The sequence below is a fragment of the Ambystoma mexicanum genome, chromosome 8, assembly GCF_040938575.1.
Source record: "Ambystoma mexicanum isolate Mex_15411 chromosome 8, UKY_AmexF1_1, whole genome shotgun sequence".
NCBI classification, from domain to species: domain Eukaryota; kingdom Metazoa; phylum Chordata; class Amphibia; order Caudata; family Ambystomatidae; genus Ambystoma; species Ambystoma mexicanum.
In genome coordinates this window covers 1,130,334,443-1,130,360,737 of record NC_090929.1, presented here as the reverse complement: position 1 = coordinate 1,130,360,737, position 26,295 = coordinate 1,130,334,443, and the positions used below count along the sequence as shown (strand labels likewise).

General features: G+C 43.4%; 1 protein-coding gene across 3 annotated transcripts in view; it reads right to left on the bottom strand.

Annotated features, from left to right (window-relative positions):
- Nucleotides 1-26,295, bottom strand: part of FRMPD2 (FERM and PDZ domain containing 2) — an 878,187-nt gene that overhangs the window by 633,061 nt on the left and 218,831 nt on the right. For all 3 annotated transcript variants that reach the window (XM_069611181.1, XM_069611182.1, XM_069611183.1), the window contains exons 3-4: nucleotides 19,300-19,454; nucleotides 1,955-2,020 (exon numbers count right to left, since the gene is read on the bottom strand). In XM_069611181.1, coding sequence (XP_069467282.1) covers nucleotides 1,955-2,020; nucleotides 19,300-19,454 — 221 coding nt within the window. The remainder of the gene's footprint in view (nucleotides 1-1,954; nucleotides 2,021-19,299; nucleotides 19,455-26,295) is intronic.

Below are 26,295 nucleotides of genomic sequence, written 5' to 3'. Positions count from 1 at the left end.
ATTGCATGTTTTGCTGGCATTAAGGGCAAAGTCAACATGAAGAGTATTTTTACATGGTGGTGGGGAGGGTTGGGCATGCATTTATACAGCACCAATAACATGTTCCCCTCCTGTGGCAGGAGTTTGTTAATGGCATTAGGGGCAAAGCCAACAATAGAATGGTCTCCCAGGGGCATACTGGCATATACTGGCAGAACCCACAAGAACATGCTTTCTTGTGTTATCATTACTGGTGTTATATTACTGGCCACACACAGAGTTGGCGGGTACATTTGGTTGTCAGGACTCAGGAGCCAGGCACAGCCCCCCAGGTCTCCATGCTAGTTGAAAGATTTAAAGTTTGATTAAAACACATATTTGCATCTTTCACCTAGTTCAGTGCACGGTATGCCCACGCAGAGCATGATCATCAACTGCATTGTGTATGCCTAGTGGTCCAGGCAGGCCGGGAGTGTAAACGTGGGCTGTGCTTTGTTGCTGAACTTGGGTGGGGGCACCCTCAACATGGCTTGCCCCCACATTTTGTGTTAGACCACTGTTCCTATCTGTTGTAATATGTGCAAAGGTCATGGGGCTGCTCTGGGATTTCACAATTTGTTATTTTAACTTTTCAGGATCAAACCGCTCCATATGCTCAAATAACTGCACGGACTGTAAGGCTTGCTATGGCACTGCCACAAGCCCTGTTACAAATGTTCAGTGGCAGTAACATCTGCTGGATCTGGAGCATTTTAGGTGTTTTTACAACTCGACAGCAACTTTAGAGCCTAATGTTACACTCCTGAGTGCGCTGTGGAGACTGAAATACCTACACCAGAAAATCATTGTGTAGTGTAAGTCTGCAGCCACCATAGAGTCTGTTTTGTGATGCTGTTCGCCTCGCTCTGTTCCTGCATCTCTCCTTTATAATTATGTATCAGTGTTACAGAACCATCCTCTATTGCTCCAGTTTCATTCTTTTTTGGGCTGTGCGACAGGCACCACACTGAAGAGTGATGGATCTGGCCTTGGAATAATGGATACCATTGGATTTGGCCAGATGAATGTCTAAGTATTTGATTAATTCAACACCTTCCAGATATCACTCTTTTGCTCCAGGACATGCTACTGACAAATAGTCGTATAGTGTCAGCATCAGACGTTACGTTAGGCCAATATTGGAGGAAGGAATTTTTAGTTTACTAACTTGTATTACATTTTTAGACCCAAACATTCAAATTAATATGCAAATGATAATAACCAGTAAACTCAATGAAGCAGACAATACACACACCATACATCATCAAATTAATGACTTCTGCATTCTAAAAGGTAAATGGGATATTTCTACTTTCACACACAATTTCCATATCTGAGAAGGCATTCACAATGTGTTCAAGGAAGTGGAGCTATGTGTAACCTCATACACTGTGACAATCTAAGAACAGAAATGACTTAAATGCAAGGAGATGCAACATTTCTTCCCCTAAACACAGTATCACTGGCAATAATTGTACAGCAATTTTAGGGGGATATAAGGCTACTGGTGAATGAGTTCATCATGTGCATATTTCATATTTTTGTTGGGATACATACAGGCAGAGTGAGTAGAATTATAACTTCAGAGACAGAAAATTAACTATCCTTGGTTACAAGGAGCCAAGAATCCCACTCCCTATACACAATTCACTGAACATCTCTAGATAACACTGGTCTGGCAGGGTTTTCAGCAATATCCTTAATTTGTATGAGCGTAGGCACTACTGTGAATCTTACCACTAGTTTAAAGGCCTCTGTCAGGCCGCAAGAGATATGGCACCCAAATTGACATGTTACTTCCATGAGAAATGGCAACACAGTTCTCTTATGTCCACCGCCAATTGAGCATTGAAATACCAACAAAGATCTAACGGCACTCTTCAGGAAGGATAGAAACAAGAACCACTCACTGTTCCAGCTCATGGCCACCACTTACCTGTTCAGATGGAATCTTATAGTCAGATGACCAGTACAATGTCATTCCCAAGGAATACACCAGCATCTATGAAGAAAAAAACAAGGGATATATATGGAAGTCAAGGCTTTATTACATGTATCAAAGAGATGGGTGCCAAATAGCAGTCCAACAGACTGATTACTGAACTAAATACAAATATTTTATACTCATTCTTCCACTTCTCGGCTGTTCTGTTCCCTCTTTCTTCCCGTTATCATTACAGCATCTTTCTGCATTACTTGACTCAAACATCATGGAAATAATTTACTTGCCATCACAATATTTATATCCAGCAATAATCTCCTTCAATTTATTTATCTGACTTTCTCTTGACTGATCTATGGGCAATACCAGATTAACTAAGGTAGCACTGTATCTTTTTTAATTTGCAATATATTTCCCATAACACGTGTCTAATTGTATTTTAAGCTTCCTTCTTCTTTACCCTCTAGAGTACCCAAACATATAAAATGTATGTTTCTTCTTTTGTTTTCTAGAGAATGTTCGTATTTATTTGCACTAATGTTATTTTATTTTTCTGTGTTTTTTCCTCTCTTACATTAAACCTATCATCTAATTGAGCATATCATGCCCCCACTCTTCTATTTCTGTTATAAAGTATTTAAGGTTTTCTCTATTGCAATGCAAATCCTTACAACTCTGCTGTTTTATGATGCAACTTTATAATTATACATCCACTGTTGTCTTCTATTTAGAAGTGACCTGATTTCTGAGGTATTTCTTATGTAACATAGAATCTCGTTTAGAGGTGGCAAATAACAATGTTGCGGCTTCTCCTGCTCCATCACCCAGGCGTTTCCGAAGAACATGATGCTTTTATCACACTATGGAGTGTCGATGACTATTGAAAGTACCTATTTTCATGGCAATTTATGAATCTGTTTAACAGGCTTTGTTTTGGGGGGTGGGAGGGGCATTAATTACACCAACTCTATTCTGATGCATGTCCTGTCAATGAAATAAACAGCAATACCAAATGTGCCAAAATCTTGATTATGCACCTACTCTCCTCTCATTTATGTCTGTGTTTCACGATTACCCATATTCACTCTAGGCATCGGCCGTTACTCAGACACTCCTTGACACATACTGGGTCACTTAGCTGATGGGGCATTAATAGACCAGAAACGCTCACATAAATATACTTCAAGTTATTTATTTTCAATACAGGCAGGGACAGGACAATCGACAAAGGCATAAAGCCAATTCTAATGTCAGAATGGTTCTGAGGTCTGTGCATAACTGAAAATCCAGGACACAAATCATTCAAAGTAGCTTTCCTTCAGTCTTGTGACGTTGCAAGGTTCCCTGCTCATGTCAGAAAAGCAAAGTCTCCTGCCAGTAAAGACTCTTGAAACAAATAATTAGCAATTTTCTGCCAAAATCAATTGCCGTTATCGCCACTCGGATCCACGGGTTTAACGTGGCATTAGGAGTGGTGGTACACTGACGTTAGTCTGAATTTTTGGACTCCATAGGACTACTTGGGGATTTTTTACAGATTTACTGCGAGCAGGAATTTCACATGGTAAATCTGATGGTTTTTGGTGGTAAAGTGGATGATTTACCTCCAGCTTTTTGCTGTATGGACATCCTCCACCTTACAAAACCTGCAGTACGTCAATGTAGTAAAGCAGCAATATTGTGGCAGTAACAGAATTTTCACCACTTTACCATCACTTTTTGCTGCGATTCTATTGAGACTCCCAAGGGCCTTGGACTTGCCTTAAGCTGGGTTCTTGGCCTGTCATTCGCTGAGCTGGTTTTACATGGGTTTCTCTGCTTTCTCTCTCTGTCTCTCTTGGTTCTTATTTTGTGGTCTGTTCTTCATTGGTTTTCCAACCATCAGTTCATAGACCTTCAGTAGAGATGTCAGGGCACTCTGTCAAGAAAGGAAGGGACTTGTTTTGTGATTGGGGCAATTCCCAGTGTCCAGGATGTGGAACAAGGGAGTGATGCATGATAACAGGCAGCCAACTACTCTATGATCGCTCCCTCTATTTGGGATGCTAGCCTGTATCCACTTTGCCCTGGCCTCTGCCTTTCTCACTTCTATGTCCACGAACCACTCTAATTTCCACTCTTTCTTTCTTCCTTTCTTTCTCAGATTTCTTTTCTCTTTGTTCCTCCTCTCTTACACTCAAGGGACTCTACAAACATCCTGTCTCTCCTGTCAGGGGATTCCTCCTTGTGACACCACCTATCATTTGTTTACACCACATCTCACTTCTCTTGTCCATCATCTTCTTCTCTTCTATCACTGTCCTCAAATTCCTGACCTCTTTTGGCATTCTGTCACTATCCTCACCTTCATCACTCCTATGAGCTCCACCCTCAACTGTGCCACTCTCACCATAAAACTCTGTATCACTTTGGCACTTCTGTCACAGTCTTGACTGCCTTTCCTCCTATGACCATCTACTTTCTCTGCACCACCATCACCCTCGAATTTTGCATCTCTTTGGGCACATCTTTTACTGTCCACACCTTCTTTGCTACTTTGGACACTCCCTTTTGCTGCTATACTGTCCTCCTCAGACACCGCTGATGTCACTAGCCTCACTTTTGTATGAGTACCACCTATTGCTCTCCAACTACTCACCCCCTTTGCCCCCTTCGTCACTCCTCTGAGCACTCCCCCTCTACAATTATATCGCTCTCATATTCTTTACGCCTTCTCTGGGCACCTTTTTGGCTCTTCTGAGCATCACCCTACTCTATACCATCTTCGTCCTCTTTGGCCATCCCTTTCCGAGCTCTGGCCTCTTACCCAGTACCTCTTTCCGCTCCATTTCCTGGTCTCCTGGGCCTCCCCTCCAGCTCCTGGGTTCTAGTATTACCCAGCATTCTGGACTTCTCCTCCAGTCTGCTGGGCCTTGCCCAATCTTCTGCTCCCTCCACCTACATTCTTCAAATGATCATCTGTCTCCAGTCTCCAGCATCTGCTGCAAACACCTTCAATGCCTAACTGCCTTTGTGAGCTTCTGTAGAGGAGCAGCTGTATACATCTGCAGGAGATCCAGCCCCCCCTACCTCCCCTGTATTGCAGACATTAGAACATGCCTTGCCTGACACCAGCTATCGTACAATACTGCAGCAAGTCTTTGGAAGGAGATACCCATTGAGACAACCCTATCGAATGTACCCCCGTAGGGATGACAACCGCAGGAAGAACTGCCTGAAGGAATATGAGAAGGAGCTAAGCAAAAGAACTGAGGATGTCATAAGAAAGTGTGCACGACGTCCTGAGAGACTGACTAAAGACAATGGGCCTCATCACCATAGTGCCGGTCCGGAAACAATGGTGCTGGTAATCCCACTGGCACCATTTTTTCCAGACCGGCACACTACAGCTCTGCAGGTGGGTGCCATCCCACCCGCCTGGGTCAGACCTGCTGAGTGGGATGGCACCCGCTCTCAGAGTTCTCACGGAAGCACCAGCACCATTGTTAACGGTGTCAGTGCTCCTGTGCCCCCATTCCCATGGAGTCCTATGGGACCTCAATGGGAATGGGGACTAACAAAATTACTGGTGCCTGACATTCCGGCCACCAGACTCGAAATAGCCAGGTAATTTTATTCAGCAGGGTTATCGCCGGACCCATAATGAGGCTCGTTGTAACCTCCCCTTTTTAGATAATTGTTAATAAAACAGTAACTTGCCATCTTCTTGAGTTTGTCCGGTTATTTGGACTCATAATTATTCATGTGTGATCCTATCCATTGTGTATGCATGTTCGAAAGGGCCATAAGCTCACTTTTATAGGGATTTTATTTATTTATTTATTACATTTGTATAGCGCACAAACAGCCCTTGGGCATCGTGGCGCTGTTACTTGAGGGGAGCTTAGATACATGTGGATAATACATTTCAAGGATTTGCATTTATACCGTTATACAAATAATCAGTACACATAGCGGTTTACATTTGGGTCAGTTGCCAGGCAGTGAGGAGTGTAGTGGTGGTTTAGGCGAAGAGCATGGTTTTCAGTGCCTTTCGGAATGCCATATGTGATCCCTCGGCACGTAGTGGATGGGGGCGAGCATTCCATTGTAAGAATCAAGTTATGGGAAGCTGGCGCCACCTGCTCTAACTCTTTTGACCAGGGGCACGGTGAGCAAGTTAGAGTAGGGTGTTCTGGTGGGTGAAGTGGATGGGTGAATCCTTTGTGACAGGTAGGGAGGTGCTGTGAGGTGAATGCACTTGTGGGTCAGTGCCAGTGCTTTGAATATTACACGTTCTTTCATAGGAAGCCAGTGGGCTTGTTGCCTGGCAGCAGTGATGTGCTCCCTTTTGGGGATGCCCATGGCTGCGCGTAGTGCATTATTCTGGATGACTTGCAACTTGTCTAGGTTTTTAGTGGAAGTGCCCAGGAAGAGTGCTTTGCAGTAGACTAGCCTTGAGCCCGTAATGGCTCTTGCTATGTTAGTGCAGTTCTCTGCTGAGAGGAAGGGTCTGGCTGCATTCAGGACCTTGGCATGGTAAGATGCTGAGGAGGCGATTGCGTTAACTTGCCTAGTCATAGACAAGTTGGAGTCCAGGTATACTCCCAGTGTTTTCACTGACTCTGATACTGGGATTCTGATGAAGTCAATGGGAAAGTGGATGAATAGAGGGTCAAGATTCTTGAGTGTGTCGGGGGGTCCTACCAAGAGATGTTCGGTCTTGTCTGAATGTAAGCACAGTCCATTGGCTGCCATCCATGTTTGGATGGTGTTGTAAATGTAGGTGAGGGTTCTTGAGTCAGTGTTGTAGTCACCTGAGAGTGTGAGTAGGATCTGGGTATCATCCGTGTAGTTGGTGTAGGATATACCCATGGCGTCAAGGATGAGGAAGAGGGGACGTGTGAATATGTTGTATAGAGTGGGCGAGGGGCAGGAGCCTTGGGGCACTCCACATAGCATGATGGGAGGTGAAGCGGATGCTGTGTCAGAGAATACTTGCATGGATGTTCCTTGTAAAAAGGATGTGATCCAGTCAGTAGCATTGGACGAGAATTTGGCTGTGGTAGTGAGGTGATGGCATAGGACGCTATGGCCTACGAGGTCAAATGCTGCAGAGAGGTCGAGGAGTAGGAGCAGGACTGGTTTACCTAAGGCTCTGGCTTCGTCCATTTGGTTTTTAAGGTCCAGTAGGGCGGTTTCTGTCCCATGCCCAGGGCGAAAACCCGATTGGCCGAGTCCTAGGAGTTTGTTCTCCTCGATGTATTGTTGCACCTGTAGGTAAGCTGCTTCATCAAGTATTTTTAGTAAAAACAGTACGGTGATAATGGGTGGTAGTTGTTTGGAGATGTGGGGTCAGGAGTGGGGGTTTTTAGGAGCGGGCGTATACAGGCTTCCTTGAGGCATGCGGGAACCTTACCCGAGGCAAAGGAGGCGTTGATAAATGCTGTCAAGAATGGCGCAAGGGTGTTGGCACAGTCTTTAATGATAGCAGCTGGGCATAAGTCGCCTTTGCAATTAGATGGCTTTATGGTTTTCATAAGGTTGATCATATCTTGCTCCTGAATTGTGCCGGCTGGGGATTGGCGGTGTCTGAGGATGGAACAGTGATGTGGATGGGCATGTTGGTTAGTGAGTGTTGGGAAGTTTGGATTTTAGATTGGAGAGTGTTCAGTCTGTTGCACATGGCAGTTTGCATTTTGTCGCACCATGCCTTATGTTTAGAGAAATTCTGAGGCGTGGGGGGTCTCTAGTTCCCTAAAGATGTAGGATAACTCTTTCCTGTTTGACTTAGCCTCAGAGATTCTAGTCTTGAAGGAGTTGGCTTTGGCACGGATGATGGCTTTTTTGTACTCTTTTGTGCGGGTATGGAGGTCCTCTTTGTCAACTACAGAGTGGGAGGCTTGCCAGCGGGATAAGGCTGTCTGTTTTTTGGAGCGTAGTTCGAGAAAGGTCTGGGGTGAAACAGGCATTAGTGTGGCTGGTCTGTTTGGCTTTGCGGGGCTTAAGTGGGGCAATGGAGTTGACCGCCGATGTGATGGCAGTGTTGTAGGATAACTCAAGGGCCTCTAGGTCCATGGAGAATGGGAGCCTGAAGCTTGGTACCTGAAGATACGGTAGGATCCTTTCCTTTGTGAGCTGGCGTGAGCTTCTGGTAAGAGCCGGGATAAAGGGGAGAGGGGCATGAATTGGCTCGGGTAGTAGGGATGTTGAACGTAATAATGTGGTGGTCAGACCACAGAGTGGGAGTGTTACCAGAGAGGATGAGGGGACAGTTATGTTGAGCTAACCAATCAAGTGTGCGGCCATGTCTATGGGTGTGGTCAGTGACAGAGTTGTTGAACCCTAAGGTCTCCAGGGCTAGGTTAACTGACTTGGCAGCTTGGTCTTTGGCGTCATTAAGGCCTGGATTGAGGTCACCAAGTAAGATGGCTTTGGTATGATTTTTTTTATTTGTCTGATAGGAGGTTGGAGAGAGCTGCTTGCAAATCCCCTAAGGGACCTGGTGGGCGGTAGATGAGGTGTATGGCGATGGTGCTCTGATGTAGTAGCTTGAGTTTCAGTTGGAGGTAGTCGCTGTTGATATTCATATCTTTGTCTACCCTCCTGATGGCGAGGGAGTCTTTAGCAATGAGAGCTACACCTCCACCTTTGGATAGGCGGTCTTGTCTGGTGATGGAGTAGCCTGGGGCGAGGGCCAGGGGTAGCGCAGGACCTGAGGCTTCATGAAGCCAAGTTTCTGTTACCATACGGAGGTCCAAGTTGTGGGTAGAGATGAGGTCATGGATATCTAATGCATGGGCGTTGATGGAACGGGCATTGACCAGGACACAGTTGAGGTGGGGCCCCTGGAGGGTGACAGTGCTGCCGGAGGTGGTTTGGTAGGCTGGAGTGGGGGCAGTTGATCGAGGTGTCTAGGGTGGTATACTCCTTTGTGGCGTGGAGAGTGTCCTCATCAGTGGTATGTATTTCACTGGCTGAGGCAGTTAATTCAGCAGGGGCAGAGCTCGTGGTGGTATCTGGCAGCATGACATTAGTAGCCGTAACATTTGTAACTGCATTTTTTGAGGTGCAAGAATCATTGGCAGGGGTATTCAGTTGAGTGCATGCAGAACTGGCAGTGGAAAAAAGTGGCAACATAACATTAGTATCAATAACATTTGCAATAGCATTTTTTTTGCATTTTGCCCTGCTGTCTAGCCGATCTCTGGTGTAGGAATGTCAGCTGGGCTGGCTGTTGGGCACCACTCTTCAGGATTTCTTACAGTCCTGGTAAGGGACTTTGGATTGGCTTGTTCACTGTGCCTCCCCCAACGTGGCCCTTCCTTCCCCATACTCTTATTTAAGAGCGCTCAGGTGTGTCTCTTTTGGAAACTCATGTAGGGAGTGCGTGATGGGCCGCACGCCTCAGGATGGCCTTTAGTTCTGATGCAGCACTTGGGGTTGGCTAATCCCTCCTCATTGGTGGTCCTCTGGGATATTTTGACCCACTCAGCTGTGCTATGCTACATCACTTTGCTGCATTGGTGTAAGAAACAGCACAAAATGGCCATGCTGACTCCTGTGCGGGCCAAGATCTCTAAACTGCGTTTTTGTCACAACCAGAAAATGGCTGCACCTCCCTGCCACACACATTTCAGGTGGGGTGGAACAGAGTACTCACTGCATGAATGTGCCAGTGTGCTCTGCAACATTTAACATGGAGTGAAGTGAAAGAGGCAGCATTACTTTGCTGGAAAACCCAAAATTACACTTTCTCAACCTTAAAAGTGCTGTTTGGTGCTAAATTCATCAATTTCTTATGAACCACTGTAATGCCCAGGATCATTCATTGTGTCTCAAAGGAACCAGGCCTCATTTGAATGACAGCTCCTGTCAAAGGTATCCTTGAAAAATCAACAATGGGCTTTGTTTTCATTTTACACGGGAAACGCGAATATTTTCTTTGCAACAGTATCAAGAATCAGCTGTCCAGAGAATTCTCTAAATAGATGCCTGTAGCATGGACTGTATCCATGCTGAAAAACAACTCCAGCACTCAAGAAAAGAACTCTAGCTGCACAAAGTGTATATTTGCAGGAGATGAAAACCGAATTTAAAGAAATAGCAAATGTGTTTTTTCCTGACTGAAAGGGGAAAATCGCCTATTTAAAAGTACATTATTGTGTAAAGACTTCATTACTTAGAAATGTAAAAGTAATTGTTGCTGGTAGAAAAACACCTATAATTTCTTCTAATTCCATAGGTTAAAGTCAAGATTTGAAAGGAGAAAATGAAAGCTAAAACCCAGGCTGAGTTGGCAAACTATATAAACATTTTCAAAAACTTGCTCTGCCAGTTGCTAGCCCAGAGAAAGGGTGACATCTCATAAACATCTGGAACAGGAAAGGCTAATTGCTAGCTTGGAGGCTTTGAATATCCAGGACAGTACAATAGCAGGCAGAGACTCTCACCTGTCAAGTGTGAGGGTCAGTACACTTCAATCAAGAGGCAGAGCCCTCATCCTGCTTCAAAGGAATTGACATTTGCTTGCAGTTGGGGAAAAGAAAAAAACTGAGGAAGTGACAATAGACTTCCTGTTGGTTCTAAAAGCCTATTTTGTAACTTAACTTTAAAGACATTTAACTTTGCAGCAAGAATGAGGAAAAATATGACAAGCTTGTGGTTTTAAATCTAATTTTATGCTCTTTCTGTGAAGACTTAGTAGAACTCGTAACTTCATAAGGAACAGAAGTTGTAAAGAATGACAGATTGTGGGGAAAGTATTGATATTGTGAACATAACATTTTGTACACACATTCCAGGGGTAAATGCGCATATGTGTACAAAGTTGGGAAATTTTAGGCCAAATCTTTCATGGTTTAAATTGCCAAAATGTAGCAGAAAGGCAAAACCAGGTCCCACAGACTTGGCGTTTGGATTGAAATGTGACCCACAAAATAGGTAACCTGTCCATCTGGTTTTCTCAGAGATGATAACTGTATGAATATGTATTTGTGGGAAAATTAGATTTTGGTTCCAGTAGATAGGGGACGTTTCTAGTCATTGAAAACATCATCCCATAAACATGACATCCTTTTCTGTTATCCAATCAGTGAAGAGCAAGGCGGAAACTATGCTCTTGCCCAATCCTAGCATTCTGGGTGTGGGTAGTAAGCCTGCCCCTATCATATACTGTAGTGATATCATTTGGCATGATAAATAAGGGCACCTGACAGCACAAAAGACACACTGATTCCTGACTTTCTTCCTGATTTCCTGCGTGGCGTCCTGTTCCTGATTTCTTCATCCGGTTTGATCCTGATTCCAGATTTTCATTGCAAACCCAAGGCCTATGCATTGCTGAACCCCTTTTCAGCTAGGCCTCAAATTCTAAAAATCCCAAAAACCCAAGGGAAACATCCTGATCCAACCTGGCTTGCTACTACTAGATGCATGCCTGCAAAGTCGCCATCCCACTGATCTCCAGTCTCCAGTAACCAGAAGGGCCAGTCCGGTGCAGTCCGGTGACCAGAATGGCCTAGATGATCTGGTCCCACCAGAATTGCCCAGGTGTCCTTGGTTAGACCCGATCCGTGTGATGACCAGAACCCTTGATGGTCCAAAATCCTAAATTAAAGTGGACAGTAAGTATTAATAGGAATCATAGAAAACCATAGCATACCTTGCCTTGCCTTGTCTCATCCTCATCTCTAAACCATCCTATCCTTACCTTAATAACTTGTAACATTGTCAGAATCCTTATTGCAATCCTGTCTTTGATTTATCTTGCTAAGCGCCATTTCTTTAGTCATTTTCATCTTGTGTAAATCTTAAACTATCAATCCTACTTCGAGTGATCCGACTGGTTCCGCCGGAGCGGGCGCTGGGGATCTGGGGTTGAAGTCATGAATCAACTCCAGAGCTTACTGTGTCCCTCTTTGATATTCTAGCCTGCTTGCTCTAGTTTAGAGTAAAATTATAGTAAACATTTTCTTGTCCAAACTGAGTTTCTTTTGTGTTTCACTACCTGATTTTTCTAAAAACGCCTCTCATTCAACATTGCATATCTTCCTCAGTTTAATAGCTAGATACTTCATTTCAACTCTGGATTATACCTAAGTCATATAGCTACATCCCAACCCAAAACGCAGTCCAAATCAGTGTATTTCACCCATTTTTCCTAAAAACCAAACTATAGCTCATGATTGTTAGTATCTTTCAATTGTTGCTCCCATAGAGATTTGTACTGATTTAAGCATTTTTGCACACATTCATTGTTTCACCCAGCCATTTCGCAATGTCATTTTAAAGTGTAAGATTTCAAATCTGTTTTTCCCTCTTGTTTGGGGAGGGAAGTCTGGATCCGAATTCTGTTTTCTATTCCTTATTCCTGATTACCTGCTGCTTCCTTATATCCAATTAGAATTGGTTGTTTGTGGGTTGAACAATATTACAGGGGGAAATTCTAACTTAAGTGCTATCTTTCCCAACAAGCCAAAAGTGTTCTTTTCTCTGGTGTTTTATATTTGTGTTGCTAAAGAGTGAATTTAAGTGCATTACATACCTTCCTATCTGTTATTGTCACCACATTGGTGATTGCTGCTCCATATATTACAAGTATATGTTTGATTTGAATTTTAAATAAATAAATATTACCTTTACCAACCAGCCCGATTCCTGGTCCATCATGACCTGGGGTATTTGAGAAGGGGTGTGATATGAACCTATATATATAATAAAATAGGCATTTCAGCTGTATGCTGCATACTAGGCTGAGACCAGGGTGTATCGCCTGATTGAGCTACTTAACAGTCCTCTCTGGTGCTCATGCCTTGACCTTACCCAGGCTAGACTCCCTTACTCTATTTTTTCTTAACTCTTAATGTTAATCTTAATGTTACTGGCCTTTGTACCATGCACTATTGCCACGTGTGCAGTCTCTTGGAGCACTATGAGAGTGGTGGCCTTGTGTGATGGTTGGCTGGCTAACTATTGAGAGTAGTGCCCTTAGACAATTTTCTCTCTTTCTGTCAGTAGATTCATATCAGATTCCTATACGTGAGTACGGAGAGCTGACAGGGCAGGAGCTGCTGGGTCTGCAGGACCACCGTTCCTCAATGCCTTCAAAGGAGTAGTAGATACAAAATACCCAGTTCCTATGGTACCCTGATTTCCCTTTTCAGATATGGTCTACGCTTCTGCTGTGCCCCCTGTAGGGACTCTGTCATTGGTTGGTGCTCTGTGACTTTCTCCTGTCCTGGGAAGAGGACTACCATCCTAAAGCCCATCATCCACTTGGTCACCCTGCAGAAGGTTTCCCAGGCGAGAGGCGGACTTTGCCACAAGTCAGATCTTAAAAGTTTTCCATTTGTTTGAATATTCATTTGGATCATTGGTAGCACCTTCAGTTGATACCACCATTACTGGCTTAAGTGTCAAAATGGATGCATAGCGTACTAGAATTGGTAGTATGGCTGTAGGAATATTCACTTCTCGCTGACCTCTATCAAACTTTTGGAAACTACTACAGCTGTTCTTTCAAAAGACCCTGTGGCCTTCATTCAAAATTTGCCAAACTATGCCCAAATCCCTTATATCAATAGGATCATAAGGGATTGCATGGACAACCCAAACTCTGGACAAATTGAACTATCAGAATCAGCGAGTACAAGAAAGGAGATTGGCACTGCCTTTGAAAATAAACCAGCTATATCCATATTCAGTCAAGTACGGAGGAAGGCACAATATGTCAATTAGTCAATTTGACTGCAGAACAGTCTAGCGGGTGATGGGAATGGAACGGCTGCACTGATGTGAGATCCAGATAGCATTTTTCTATGTTCTTTTAACCTAATTGAGCTGAGTGGATCGCCCATACCAATTTAAACATAGTTCACCCAGGATTGACCCAAAGTCAGTTGGTGGAGTGGCTAGCGCAGTTGAATTCGCCTGTTGTCGACATGCGCAGTGATCTGCAGTTAATACATGAGCAACGAGCAGGAGACATCTCAAGGTTAGACAAATGTCTGGCCATTGTTGCTAAACTGGCCGATATGAAAACACCCAAGGATGACTATGAAAGAGTGACAGGGGCCAGTGTTTCTAAGAGGGCAGTGTCGTCCACAAAAACATTTTTTAAGTTCAATACTGGGGTGAATAATGTGGCTGCAGTTGCCCACAAAAAGAAAAGCCCACTCTCCCTGATAGTAGAAAACACACATCACCCTGACCTGGCCGCTAAAGAACTTGACATTTGGAAAAATTAAGATCTCAGACTGAAAGTAGGCGGAAAAAAAACTTGGGCCAAAAGATGGAAACAGGGCAGTTAATAGAGTGCAAACAATTGATATCAACAGACTCTACAACAAAAGGGGGCTCCAGCAGAGGACAGGATGTCAAATTTTCTACTCGTCCTATCGAAAGTCAAATATAAAGAAACTGAAAGGCACAAATAATATCTTGGAAGGCTGGAGAGAAGAGAATATTATTGTTATTTAAAAGCCAATACGCACGAAAACAAGAACTCCTATAAGAGTATTAATGAAAGTCTTAGCTGAAACCCTAGGAGTCAAGGGTCTTTCTTCCAATATTTTCACTGTTGCCTGGATCTTGTCTGACTGCATGTTTTGTGGAGACTGCAGTGTTAGATTTGGGGTGGCCAATCTTCTTTTTAGGGTTTGTGTAATCAACTGCAGAGAAGCATTGTCACATAAGGGTATCGAGGTCTATATGGACATAAAGCATAAAGTATGTCATTTGCATGATGCATAGTCAGATCCTATGCGGATATGTCAGGCTGAAGGCCAAGCTGACCTTATGCAATCTAAGACCAAGGATCTTCCTATTTCTTATTGTAATAATGGCCTTATTATGGACCAGTCTAAGGCTGAATTAGAACTTAACTTGAGACAAACTCATGCCTATACTTTTATATCGATCAAGATAGAATTTGAGTCCAGGCTTGTGAGCCAGTGGGCCTCATTACGAGTTTGGCGGTAGCCATGCCGGTTTTTACCGGCATGGCTACCTTCAAACTCGGGTCGGGGTCCCAAAAAATGGGAATTACCGGGCCATTCCAACCTTTGCGGGCCTGGTAATTCCCATTCACGGGACCCGGACCCGGTACGTCCCCATTCCCATTTGAGCCCCCATAGGGCTCAATAGGAATGTGGAGGATGGTAGCAATGGTCCCATTAATAACGGGACCGTTGCTACCATCCTGTTCTGCTAACGGGTGCTGCTCTGCACGTCTGGTCTGACCAGGCGTCCAAAGCGCACCCGTGAGCAAACTCCTAATGTTGCGGCGAGGCAACATGGCGCCGGTAGCACTACCAGCGCCATTGTTGCCTTACCGCAACACTTATAATGAGGCCCAGTGTATAGTTTATCACACATACACCTCCGAATTGCCGCTAATAACTCCTTTATTACTAGACACAATAGCTGCTCCCTGGTATTACAGTGCATTACTTTAATTAGTTGGAATATGGCTGGAGTTTTAAATAAATTAGGGGATCAAGATTGGATAGCATGGTTTAAAGAACACGATGGGCCTCATTACAACGAGTGCTGCTTGCTGGTGCCGCTAAGGACTTCTGGTCAGACCAGACATCTTTAGAGGGACCCGCTAGCAGAACAGGATGCTAACAATGGGCACGTCATTAACAGGCCCGTTGTTAGCATCCTCCTCATTCCCATTGAGCCCTATGCCGCCAAAGTCAGCATGGCCCGGTAATTCCCTATTTCTGGAACCCGGATCCGGTACCCCATGCAGCTAAAAACGTAATGGCTACGTCCAAACTCGTAATGAGGCCCAATGTTATTTGTAAGAAGGAAAATTGGCTGATCAACGAGAGCTGTTTATCAAAATATTTTAATACGTATGAAGTGTTCTCAGCCACTGCACGTTTAATAGGCCCAGGCAGACCAACTGCAGGTCTTGCTACTCTGATACACAAGAGCCTTGGCTATAAAGTAGAAAGATACGAGTGTGATAGCAAAGAATGTATCATAATATCACTAGACATTCAGCGAAGCCAAGGGGAGAAAGTTTGCATTATTAACATCTATATTCATCCACAATTGTCATCTAGGAACATCTTTAAAATTGGTAGGATCCAGCAATTTATTGTCTCATGATAAAAATCTAAGTTGCCTGATACTGGGAGATTTTTACGTAAAACTAGGGGGGGGGAGATCTGGACGAGGACCAGGTCAGTGTACCAAAGGTTTGTGGTATTGCAAGCTGCAGTCTATCTCTACCAGCGCAAGATACTAGAAGGCATTTGATTAATGACTTTATGAAAGATCTATGGCTGGTTGAGTTTAATACGGGAGATGCCCCAGTCGTATTCCTCTGAAACCAACATTTAGATCGGGGGTGCAGTCCTCTGTGATAGACTACAGACTGGTAAACTATTTTGCATATAGACATTCTTTGGATTTTACGGTCATTGACCAGTCTGAGAGTGACCACAATCCTTTAGTGATTAAGTGGGAAATTGTAGCTGACGGCCCAGGGGTTGAAAAGGAAGAGAACCAGCCAAACACAAACATTATTTGAAATAGGGGCTGAATACAAAGTATGTTAAACAGTATTAATATTGGTCCCTTAAAAGCAGCTATACTTAATCCTAACGAGGAGGAATTTAAGGTCATCAGTATGTTTGAGCTCCTAACGCAAACTTTAGTGGAGGCTCTAAAAAGGAGACACGCCAGTGCCTCCAGCATCATGAATAAAAGACGGGTTGATGCTACATGGTTTTACTTGAAGTGTAGGGAGGCAAAACGAAGATTGTGCATGGAAACCAGGGCCAGGACTTTGAAGGCGGGGCAAGTATATGCCCGACAAATGAGATACAAAAGTCTATGTAAGAAGAAAAAGGTCACCCATACAGAAAAACAATAGGATACTTTAGACCAGATGTGCAAAACAATAATACTCAGGGTTTCTAGAGGCTGGTAGCTAAAGAGACAGTATCCAGGGACAATAACTAAATTAGCGTAATCAAGCCGGAAGTGTGGAGCTCCCATTTTTCAGGTATTTTATTTAATGCCTCACTGGCTGGGGTTCCCAGGATAGCTCCTGAACACCCCTTAACCGACAGTATACAATTCTCAGACGAAGAGTTAATTGCTTCACTGCCAGCTGCTAGGGGTACTGGTGGGTAGAGCGCCTGGTCCACATGGCATTAATATTGAGGTCATTAAATGGTTCCCAACATGGTGGGTGCCCATTTTGTAAAGTGTTTTCAGTGCGACAGAGATTTCACAGTGACTCCCGGCATCACGGAAAAGGAGTCTAATCTTCCCTATTTTCAACAAAAGATTAACCAGTGATCCACATTTTTACTGGCCCATTTCTCTACTCAGTAGCATGAGCAATATCTTCACAAATTGTATCCTGAGAAGGCTGGAGGAATGGGCCGAGATCAACAACATTCTTCCCGAAACACAAGCTGGGTTTAGGACAGGATTTACAATGTTGGATCATTGCTTTCTGCTGAATACTATTATAGAAAAATATACCAAGTTTAGGAAGGGATCCATATTTGTTTCTTTCCTGGATTGAACAAAAGCTTTTGACTCCTCAGACAGGGCAATTTTGTGGAAAAAACAGAATAGATTGTGAATACCAGCGGGACTACTTCAGTTAATCCAATTTATATATGCAGAGACCTCAGCTTTTGTAAGATGTCTCGGCGTAGGCAGATATTCAAGGGAGTTTATCACCAATAAAGGGGCCAGACAAGGTTGCCCACTTGCCCCATTATTATTTATTCTATTCTTATCGGATTTTAACTCGCATAATTCACTAGCTCAGGCAAATCCTGCTGCTATTTATGGGGCAAAATATGGCACGTTAATGTATGCTGATGATACAGCTCTCGTTGATTTAACACACAGGGGCCTTCAAGAGTCACTAAATTGCATGTTTACGTTTTTTAACAAGCACAGCCTAGAACTGAACCCGAAAAGACAAAAATGGTTCAATTTGGAAATTCAAAAAGGAAGTTTGTACTTGGTCTCAGCATATTAATAGGACACTAACACAAACTCAAGCAGGACTTGGGGCTGAGCCGTTTTTATTATAAATATGGTAGCAAGAGAATGAACAAATGTCTAAGGGTTATGTGGTGCAGAATAAATTCCTATGAAACATAGCAAGGATTGGCCCTAGTGCACCAGGGGACGCTTTATGAGCAGAACTTGGTGTAAAAAGTATTGCAGTCCTTGGTGAGTGCAATTTTTGGGGATTTTATCTCAAAACTAAGAAATGTAATATCCCTAATCCGATCAGATTAAATGCTATGCGGGAAATATTCTCGTTGCCAGTAAAAGAAAAATATTCATGGTATAGTTACAGGAATAATTTGATAAATAAGTGGGGTATCGACCGTCTGAACTGAAGACTACACTTAAGGATAAGGCAATGAAACTTGAACTTGCTTCTATGATGAACCGTGCAGCTTCTCTACCATCAATGGCATTTTATGTGGCCTCATCTCAAAACGGCCACGAGATAGCTGCTGTAAATTCCTTGAGATCACTGGAGCATAGAAAAATGATATTAATGGCCCGCCTACATTTTTTACTGCTGTTAGCGAAAATGACTTTGGTGGGCGGTCACAAAAAAAGCTTCTGTGGATTCGGATATGATGAGAACATTCTACATGTTTAGCCGCTATGCCCTATTTTGCTTTGCCCGAGAAGAATGTGTTTTAAAAACCATTTTGTTAAATTGGAAATTAGGGATATCACGAGTGCCATGAATTTATTTATGAATTTTAACAATCTAAATTTTATATCTGATGTTTGTAATTTTGTCAAGGAGGGACTTAAAATCTATGGCAGACTATTTTTAAAATAAGGATTTTATGGTTTTTAACCAATGTTATTGGTTGAATATTGATGTTTTAAGAATGTTATTGGCTAACGCTGAATAAAAATGATTTCTCACAGAGTTATGAGCGACATTACCAACCTACAGATAAGCTAGGTCCAAGCATTATACAACCACCAAAGAGTTAAACTCCTTCCATATACTTAAGTTATTCAGCGGCGCAGCAATAAAATAATGCACAATATTTTAACCCATGCACCATAACAGAACATAGCATTTCAGAGTGTAACCTATAAAATAGCACAATATACCCAGAACCACTGCACATAATAGCACTATAAAAAACAGCGACATAAAAAATGCATTATATCCCAAAATCTGAGATGTAAAATGTACATTGCATTCACATTTTCCGCCCTGTGGCATTTTAGGTTTTGTTAACAATGGCCAAGACACAGCTCTGAAAAAGACAATTATTTACAAACAAAAGCATACTTTATAGCATATAACTTCCCTATCCCTGTGGGGGTCTCACCTTTGCCAGCAGAGTCTGCTTATCTTTACTCTGCGTCTGGACCATTTCTGGAGCCTTGAAGGGGGCGATCTCTGGGTGAGACACATCTCGCACGGACAGACTTCCGGTACCAGATAGAACAAGGGACCAGGGGCAGATGACGTACTTGCAGGAATCTACGGGGCATCCAAGGAAGAACAAACGTTAGAGCTAATGCTGGCAAAGTCAAGGGATTCATTATAATACCAGGAAATATAGTTTCCGTTGCCCCACACATATTCTGGTAACTTGATGGCTCCTCATGATTCCAAGTCATGCGGGACCCTTTTGTTGTTCCCCACTATGGGGATTGGGAATTACAGCATGTAGTATTTACTTAATGTGGTAATAACCACCACACAAAATGTAGCCGCAAAAAATATTTTTTAAGGAAACTCATAGTTTGGTCGTGTGGTAAAATATCTGGGGCCAGATTACAGAAACTTTGCACCGGTGCACGTGCAAATTTGCATGGTATTAGCACTAGGGCAAAGTGTGCCCTACTTTTAAAAACACTGAGACATAGTAGGAAACTATTGCACCATGACAAGTGCAGTTTAGCATGGTATAAGCCCCAGGGCAAATATTGCCCTTGGGCAAAAAAGATACATTTTCAATGCATTATTGCAACAGGCCAAGGTTTGCCCTAGTTCTAATACGGAATAGTATTAGCACTATGACAAACCTTGCCCTGGTGAAAAAAATGCATCGAAAATGTATCTTTTTTGCACTATGCCAACTTTTTGCCATGGTGCTTAAGCATGGCAAACTGCCATTGTCATGGTCACAATGTTTTTTTTTATATGTCCCAGTGGTTTTAGAAATAGCCTAATGATAATACCATGCAACTTTGCATGTGCACCGGTGCAAGGTTTCTGTAATCAGGCCCCTGATATTCTAGAATACAGGATGTGTTACCCCTACCGCCAAATGTATAATCAGGCTCTAAGTCATTCAAGAAGCAGGAGAATTTCACATTCATGAGAAAGAGATGCTTATAGTTGCATACAACTTTAGGGAATGCGGTGTGTTTTGCAGCTGACGCTGTTCAAGTCTGGCCTTGTGCAAAATAGCTTAAATGGAGGAAGCGTAGACATGTTTAAATAAGTAAAACATCATATATAGTAATATGATCAGTTAGAATGCGGCGCCAGTAACGAGGCATACATTACATACATTATATATCATGTGCCGTAATGACCTCTTGCAAGATTATTTAATTTAAAGGCCATGCAACTAACTAGTTCACATATTTAGGTAAATCTCCGAATGACCACGACAACATCATGTTAAGCCACAAGTACTTTAGTGAGCAGGGTTCTGGTTCTTATAAAATAGGAAAATGGGCTAACGCATCAGTGGTCAGGAAAGTAATACACAGCTTTTGGGGAAATGCAGGCCAAGCGGGAAGGGTCCACTTTAGTTTAGATGATTAATTAGCCTTCACTACAAAAGTTCACCTTTTCCTAGGGGGATCACCTACATTGTCTAAAATCCCAATCCCTGAAACACCGCTCACTGCAAACAAAATTACCAACACTGAAGAAGTGTAAAAGGATTGCATGAGCCTGCCAAGGCGATCAAAACGAGCATAGTAGACATAGTCAGCCACAACAAATCAAAGCAGTGGAACAAGGAAAGTAAAAAGATAAGGGGGGGAAAGAATAAGACAGAAGAAACACATTTAAGTAAAATGGTAATGTGTAGGATGGGCTATAGGATGCAAGACGGACAGAGGCGTGGACAAAATGTATGCTATGGGGGCAATCACTTGGTCCCAACACAATGGACAGGTAGCAAGGGGAGAAGTGGGTAGGGGGACTGTGGCAAAAAAAAGGGGAAGATGAGATAGGGGGAAAATGTGTCTCCAAGGCCAGGTAACACCACCCTTCTCGCTTCCGTGTTCAAAGATAAAAGGGAATATTTCTAAAAAGATATAAAGTTGGCAAGGGAAGAGAATGATAGAGCAGGTGGTGGGCGGTGGCCATGGTGGCAGGTAGGCCGCAATAGAAGTAAAGGGAAAATGGGGCACACGTAGGGGAAAATACAGTTAGGAGGAACAGAGAGGCATCAAATGGCAGAAGAAAAGACAGACCAAAACAAGCAGTAAGATCATGATATGATAAGAAGGCTGACCGAGAAGTACATGGCGGCCAATGAACATTCTTGATGTAGAACGAAATTTTGTCAAGTAAAATAAACGTAGTGGATTCAGAGAAGTTACATGTTTACAGCACCACATATATCTGTTTCTAAATTAAGACCGAGGCACAGGGACAGAGCATATTGCCCAGGGCCACACAGTTTTGTTAAACAGGGAAACTGTTCCAAGAACTTGGGTGTCTTGGTTTCACTTATACCAATTTGAGTAACAGACCAGAACAGGTTGTAGTGGATCTTTATCATTGCCCAGATCCTGCACTGAAGAACCAAAAACGTTCCCTGGCCTTGCTGCTCAGTGGCAAGTAATTTTTCAGGTGCAGAGACCTCTGACGGAGGGCACTATATGTATTTATTGTTATTTTATGTTACTAATTTCTAGAGTGCAAACCTTGACAACAGGCGACTAAGCGAGCAATTTAAAGTCAGAAGAAAATCAAACAGCAAAACAACATTATAGCAGCAAAATCTAATGCCCAAATAAATATAAAATAGAAAAACATACACAAATAAAAATACACAATAAAATACAAAAAACAGAAATCGAATGCAACCAAAACATGCTAGTCTGGGGTTATTTTCTTAATCCATGGTTTGTAGCGAGCATAACATTGCCAATGAGTGAGCTCACTAATGTGCAAGCAAAAACGTCTTAAATTCTCTTCAAATACTATTCCAACAAGCATTGGCAATGGCAAACAGTTTGGTCTTGTGCCTAGGTATTTTTACTTATTTATTTATTTATTTATTTATTTATTTATTTATTTATTTGCATTTATAAAGCGCACAGAACTGCCCTGAGGCATCGTGGCGCTGTTACAGCGGGCTTGAGCTTAACATGGTATGATATAACAGTCGGTTGCAATAGTAAAAACAAGATTAAATGCTTTAAGTGCAGTGATAACAATGACAGGTGGTAAGAGACCAAGTGGGTCAAAAAGTTATGCTTTGCTATGGTTACAGTGCAAGCATAACTATGCATGTTGGTTTAAACATTAGCGGAATAGAAAGGTTTTTAGGGTTTTGCGAAAGGTGGTGTGGGATTTTTCGTTCCTTAGTGAGGTAGGCAGGGCATTCCAGTTTTTGGGTGCGAGGTGTTGGAAGCTAGACCCTCCAGCTCTGGATCTTTTGAACGTAGGAACATAGATCTGGTTGGCCTGGTGGGATCTAGGTGAACACCTAGGGTTTTGACAGTCTTGGAGACTGTGATGATGGAGTTATCGATGTTGAAGGATTTAAATTGTGGGGGGAGTTTGTTGAGAGTTTCGCTGGTCCGTACTATGAGGATCTCAGTTTTATCCCCGTTTAAGCAAAGGCCGTTGGCAGCCATCCAGGTTTGGATGGCTGTGTAAATTTTGGTTAGGGCTGTCACATATTCTTCATAGGTCCCAGTTAGTGGGAGTATTACCTGTGTGTCGTCCGCGTTGTTGGTGTACGCTATGTTGCAACAGTCGAGATCATTGAGGAGTGGAAGGGTAAATATATTGTAGAGTGTGGAGGCGGTGCAGGAGCCCTGAGAGACGCCGCAGTGGATGATAGTAGGGGATGCCGAGGCAGTGTCTGAAAAGACCTTCATGAGTCTACCATTTAGAAACAAGGCCACCCAAGCGATAGCTTCTAGGCAGAAGTGCGCTTCATTTTTTAGGTGCATGCCTAGGATATCATGGTTGACAAGGTCAAAGGCGGCGGACAGATCCAACAGGAGAAGGAGTGCCGGTTTACCTTTGACCATGATGTCCCCAAGTTGTATTTTTAAGTCGAGTAGGGCTGACTCTGTCCCGTGACCTGGTCGGAAGCCTGACTGTCTTTTACCTAGGATATGGTTGGTTTCAAGATATTCCTGGATTTGCGTGTAGGCAACTTTATACAGCATCTTGAGCAGGAAAGGCACGGTGGTGATGGGCCTATAGTTATTAGCAACTTCAGGGTCGAGAGTAGGTTTTTTAGAAGGGGGCGTACCCAAGCTTCTTTTAGACTGTCTGGAACTGTGTTGGTGTTGAAGGAGGGGTTGAAGGAGGATTTGCGAAAGGGGGCGAGTGTTTCAGTGCAGTCTTTAATCAGAATGGCTGGACGTCGGTCTCCTTTGCAGTTGGATGGTTTAATCTTGTTCATTATCTCAATGACTTCCTGTTCTGTTACTTCCCTGAATTTGAAAAGGGATATGGGGGCTTTGGCGGAAGGGGGCACTGGGCTGGAGGTGGGCAGGTGGTCAGTAGTGGTGGTTGATTTGATGTGCTGTGATACGTGTTTTGTAGTGCTCCTTGATTTTTGCTTGTAGGAGTTTGATTTTATTCAATAGGGCAGATTGTATGGAGTTACACCAGGTTTGGTCTTTAACAATATCTTGTGATTTGGTAGCTGGTGTGGTGAGTTCTTTGAAAATGGTGAATAGTTCTTTGGATTCAGATCTTGCATTCACAATTCTTTCATTGTAGGAAGCTGACTTGGCTGTGATTATGGCTTTTTTGTATTGAGAGGTGATTTTTTTTGTAGGAGGATAGGGTGGCTGGGGAGGGTAGTTTCTGCCAGGTGTTCAGTGTTTTTTCTTTTCTGAGAGTGGAGCTCTTTAATTTCAGAGGAGAACCAGGTGTTTGAGTGTTTCACTGTTTTGGCTATGGTATCGGAAAGGCACTTGCCAGCCACTTCCGTAGTGGTATTTACTGGCCATTGAGCAGGTGCAAAATGGTTTGAGTACCTGGCCATCTAATAGCAGTGATTGGCAAATGCCTAATACTTATACACAAGCCAAAACTGTTGGCTTTGCCAATGCTTGTTTTTAACAGGACTTCAATGAAGGACACCCACAGTGTTTATAAATCGAGTGGCTGAAGGCAGACCGTGTTAGGGCATTGTTATTACACCAGCAACAGGTTTACAGCTCCAATTAAGTCAATAACAATTAAGTCACCTTCCCAAACTTTTATACCTCTTCACAAATATCCCTATCCTACTACCACTGCAATTTTTAAATCGCATCTGGAGCCTAATACTCGACTTGGTGTGGGCAGGCAAAGTGGCGAGAGTAGCATACTCTACACTTATACAACCTGTGAGGAAGAGAGGCCTGGCGTTACCCGATCCGGAACTATACTATTGGGCCGCGCAAGCCCAATTCCTGGGGCACTGGTACGCTACTGACCTCATCAGATCTCATGTTCAAATTGAACTGGCACTGGCAACACCCTTTCTCCTCAGAACGCTGATTCTGCGGGACATCAACGTGCCCCACAATACGCTTAACATTGTCCGGGTTACATACACTATCTGGAAAAGGATCGCACTGAAAACCAACATCCAGACGAGGTTGTCTGCCTTAATTCTAGCGAGATTCATAACAGGACTCCCCTTAACCACAGAGAGAACCTACCTGAATTGGACAGATAAATTGCAAATAAAAACACTCGAAGATCTCTTTGCGAGGGCACATTCATCACCCCACAACAAGCCAGAGAAAAGGGAGGCAACAACGCACTGGACTTATTCATATACTTTAGACTCCGCCACACACTACAAGGCACCCTGCCCACCTTCCCTCGACAGCCACCGACGTGGCAACTGCTCCATGCAGTTATCCAATCACAAGGTAATGGACGGTTGGTATCGGAAATTTACAGAACACTACTAAATGACACAGTGCCCACCCCCCCAAACACCAAAACAGAGATGGGAAAGAACCCTACAAACCACGATAACAGATGAAGATTGGTCGTACATCACTCATCAAACACAAAAAGTCTCGCTGAACACAAGGTATAAACAAATACGCTTCAACTTTATTCACCAAATATACTGCACACCGGCAAAACTCCACTCGCAATTACCAGCGACCCCAGCAACATGTGAGCTCCAGTGGCAGACTTCCTCCACTTAGCATGGACGTGCCCAAGCATAACGCGCTTCTGGGAACAAGTACTGGAGAAAATCTCTGCAATCCTTGGATCCAGGTTGGAGTTAGACCCGGCCCTGGCACTGCTAGGTCTAACTAAACATCTACCGCCCCTCGGTCATAAACTGACCGACCTACTACTAGTCCTAGCGTGAAGAAGAGTCGCAATGAACTGGGGACGAGGACCACCTCCTAACCTGCAAGACTGGCTGAGGGACGTGACCTACAGTCAGGACGTGGAGACAAACTTCATAAAGATCCTGCCACTCCACGCCAGGCCACCAGACATCTGGGCCCCATACATTGCATATCTGATATCTACCGCTGACTCCAACTCATCGGGAAGCCAATCCCCAGAGTATACTCCTCAAAGAAGCCAAACCAACACAATTTGGGTCTGAGGAAAATGAACTGCCAAGGGGTGAGAGGGTGGCCGAGGGGGAGAGGGGGACGCAACCTGCGCATTACGTTTTCTGAGTTGATGTTATGTAAAAAACCAAAAATAAAGGTTTAAAAAAAAAATGAAGTCAGTGCCACCTAATAGTCCAAACTACAAATGCTGGCACAGTTGATGTGCACCCGCTTTCTCTAGTGGAGGTCTTCCAAACTGAGCTGCCAAATTCAGCTATGGTTCCAAAAGACGCAAATCGTGCTGGTGTTCCCAACAACTGGAATGCACAAAGATAATATGCAAATAAACAATCTTCAAAGTGGTAAAATTGTCAGCAAAGAATTAAAGCAAGGTCAGAAGCTTAAGGCATACTACTGCTATAAATGTCTGTCCCTGGGAAGCATGATTGTTCCGAGTGGTATACAGAGCTTGAATACAAGTTCACATCTCCAGCAGACAAGTGAGAAGCCTCACATTTTTTTTGTAATGATCTTGCTGAGTTTGGCACAGTGGAACAGTCTTCACGAAAGAAGCTTGAATC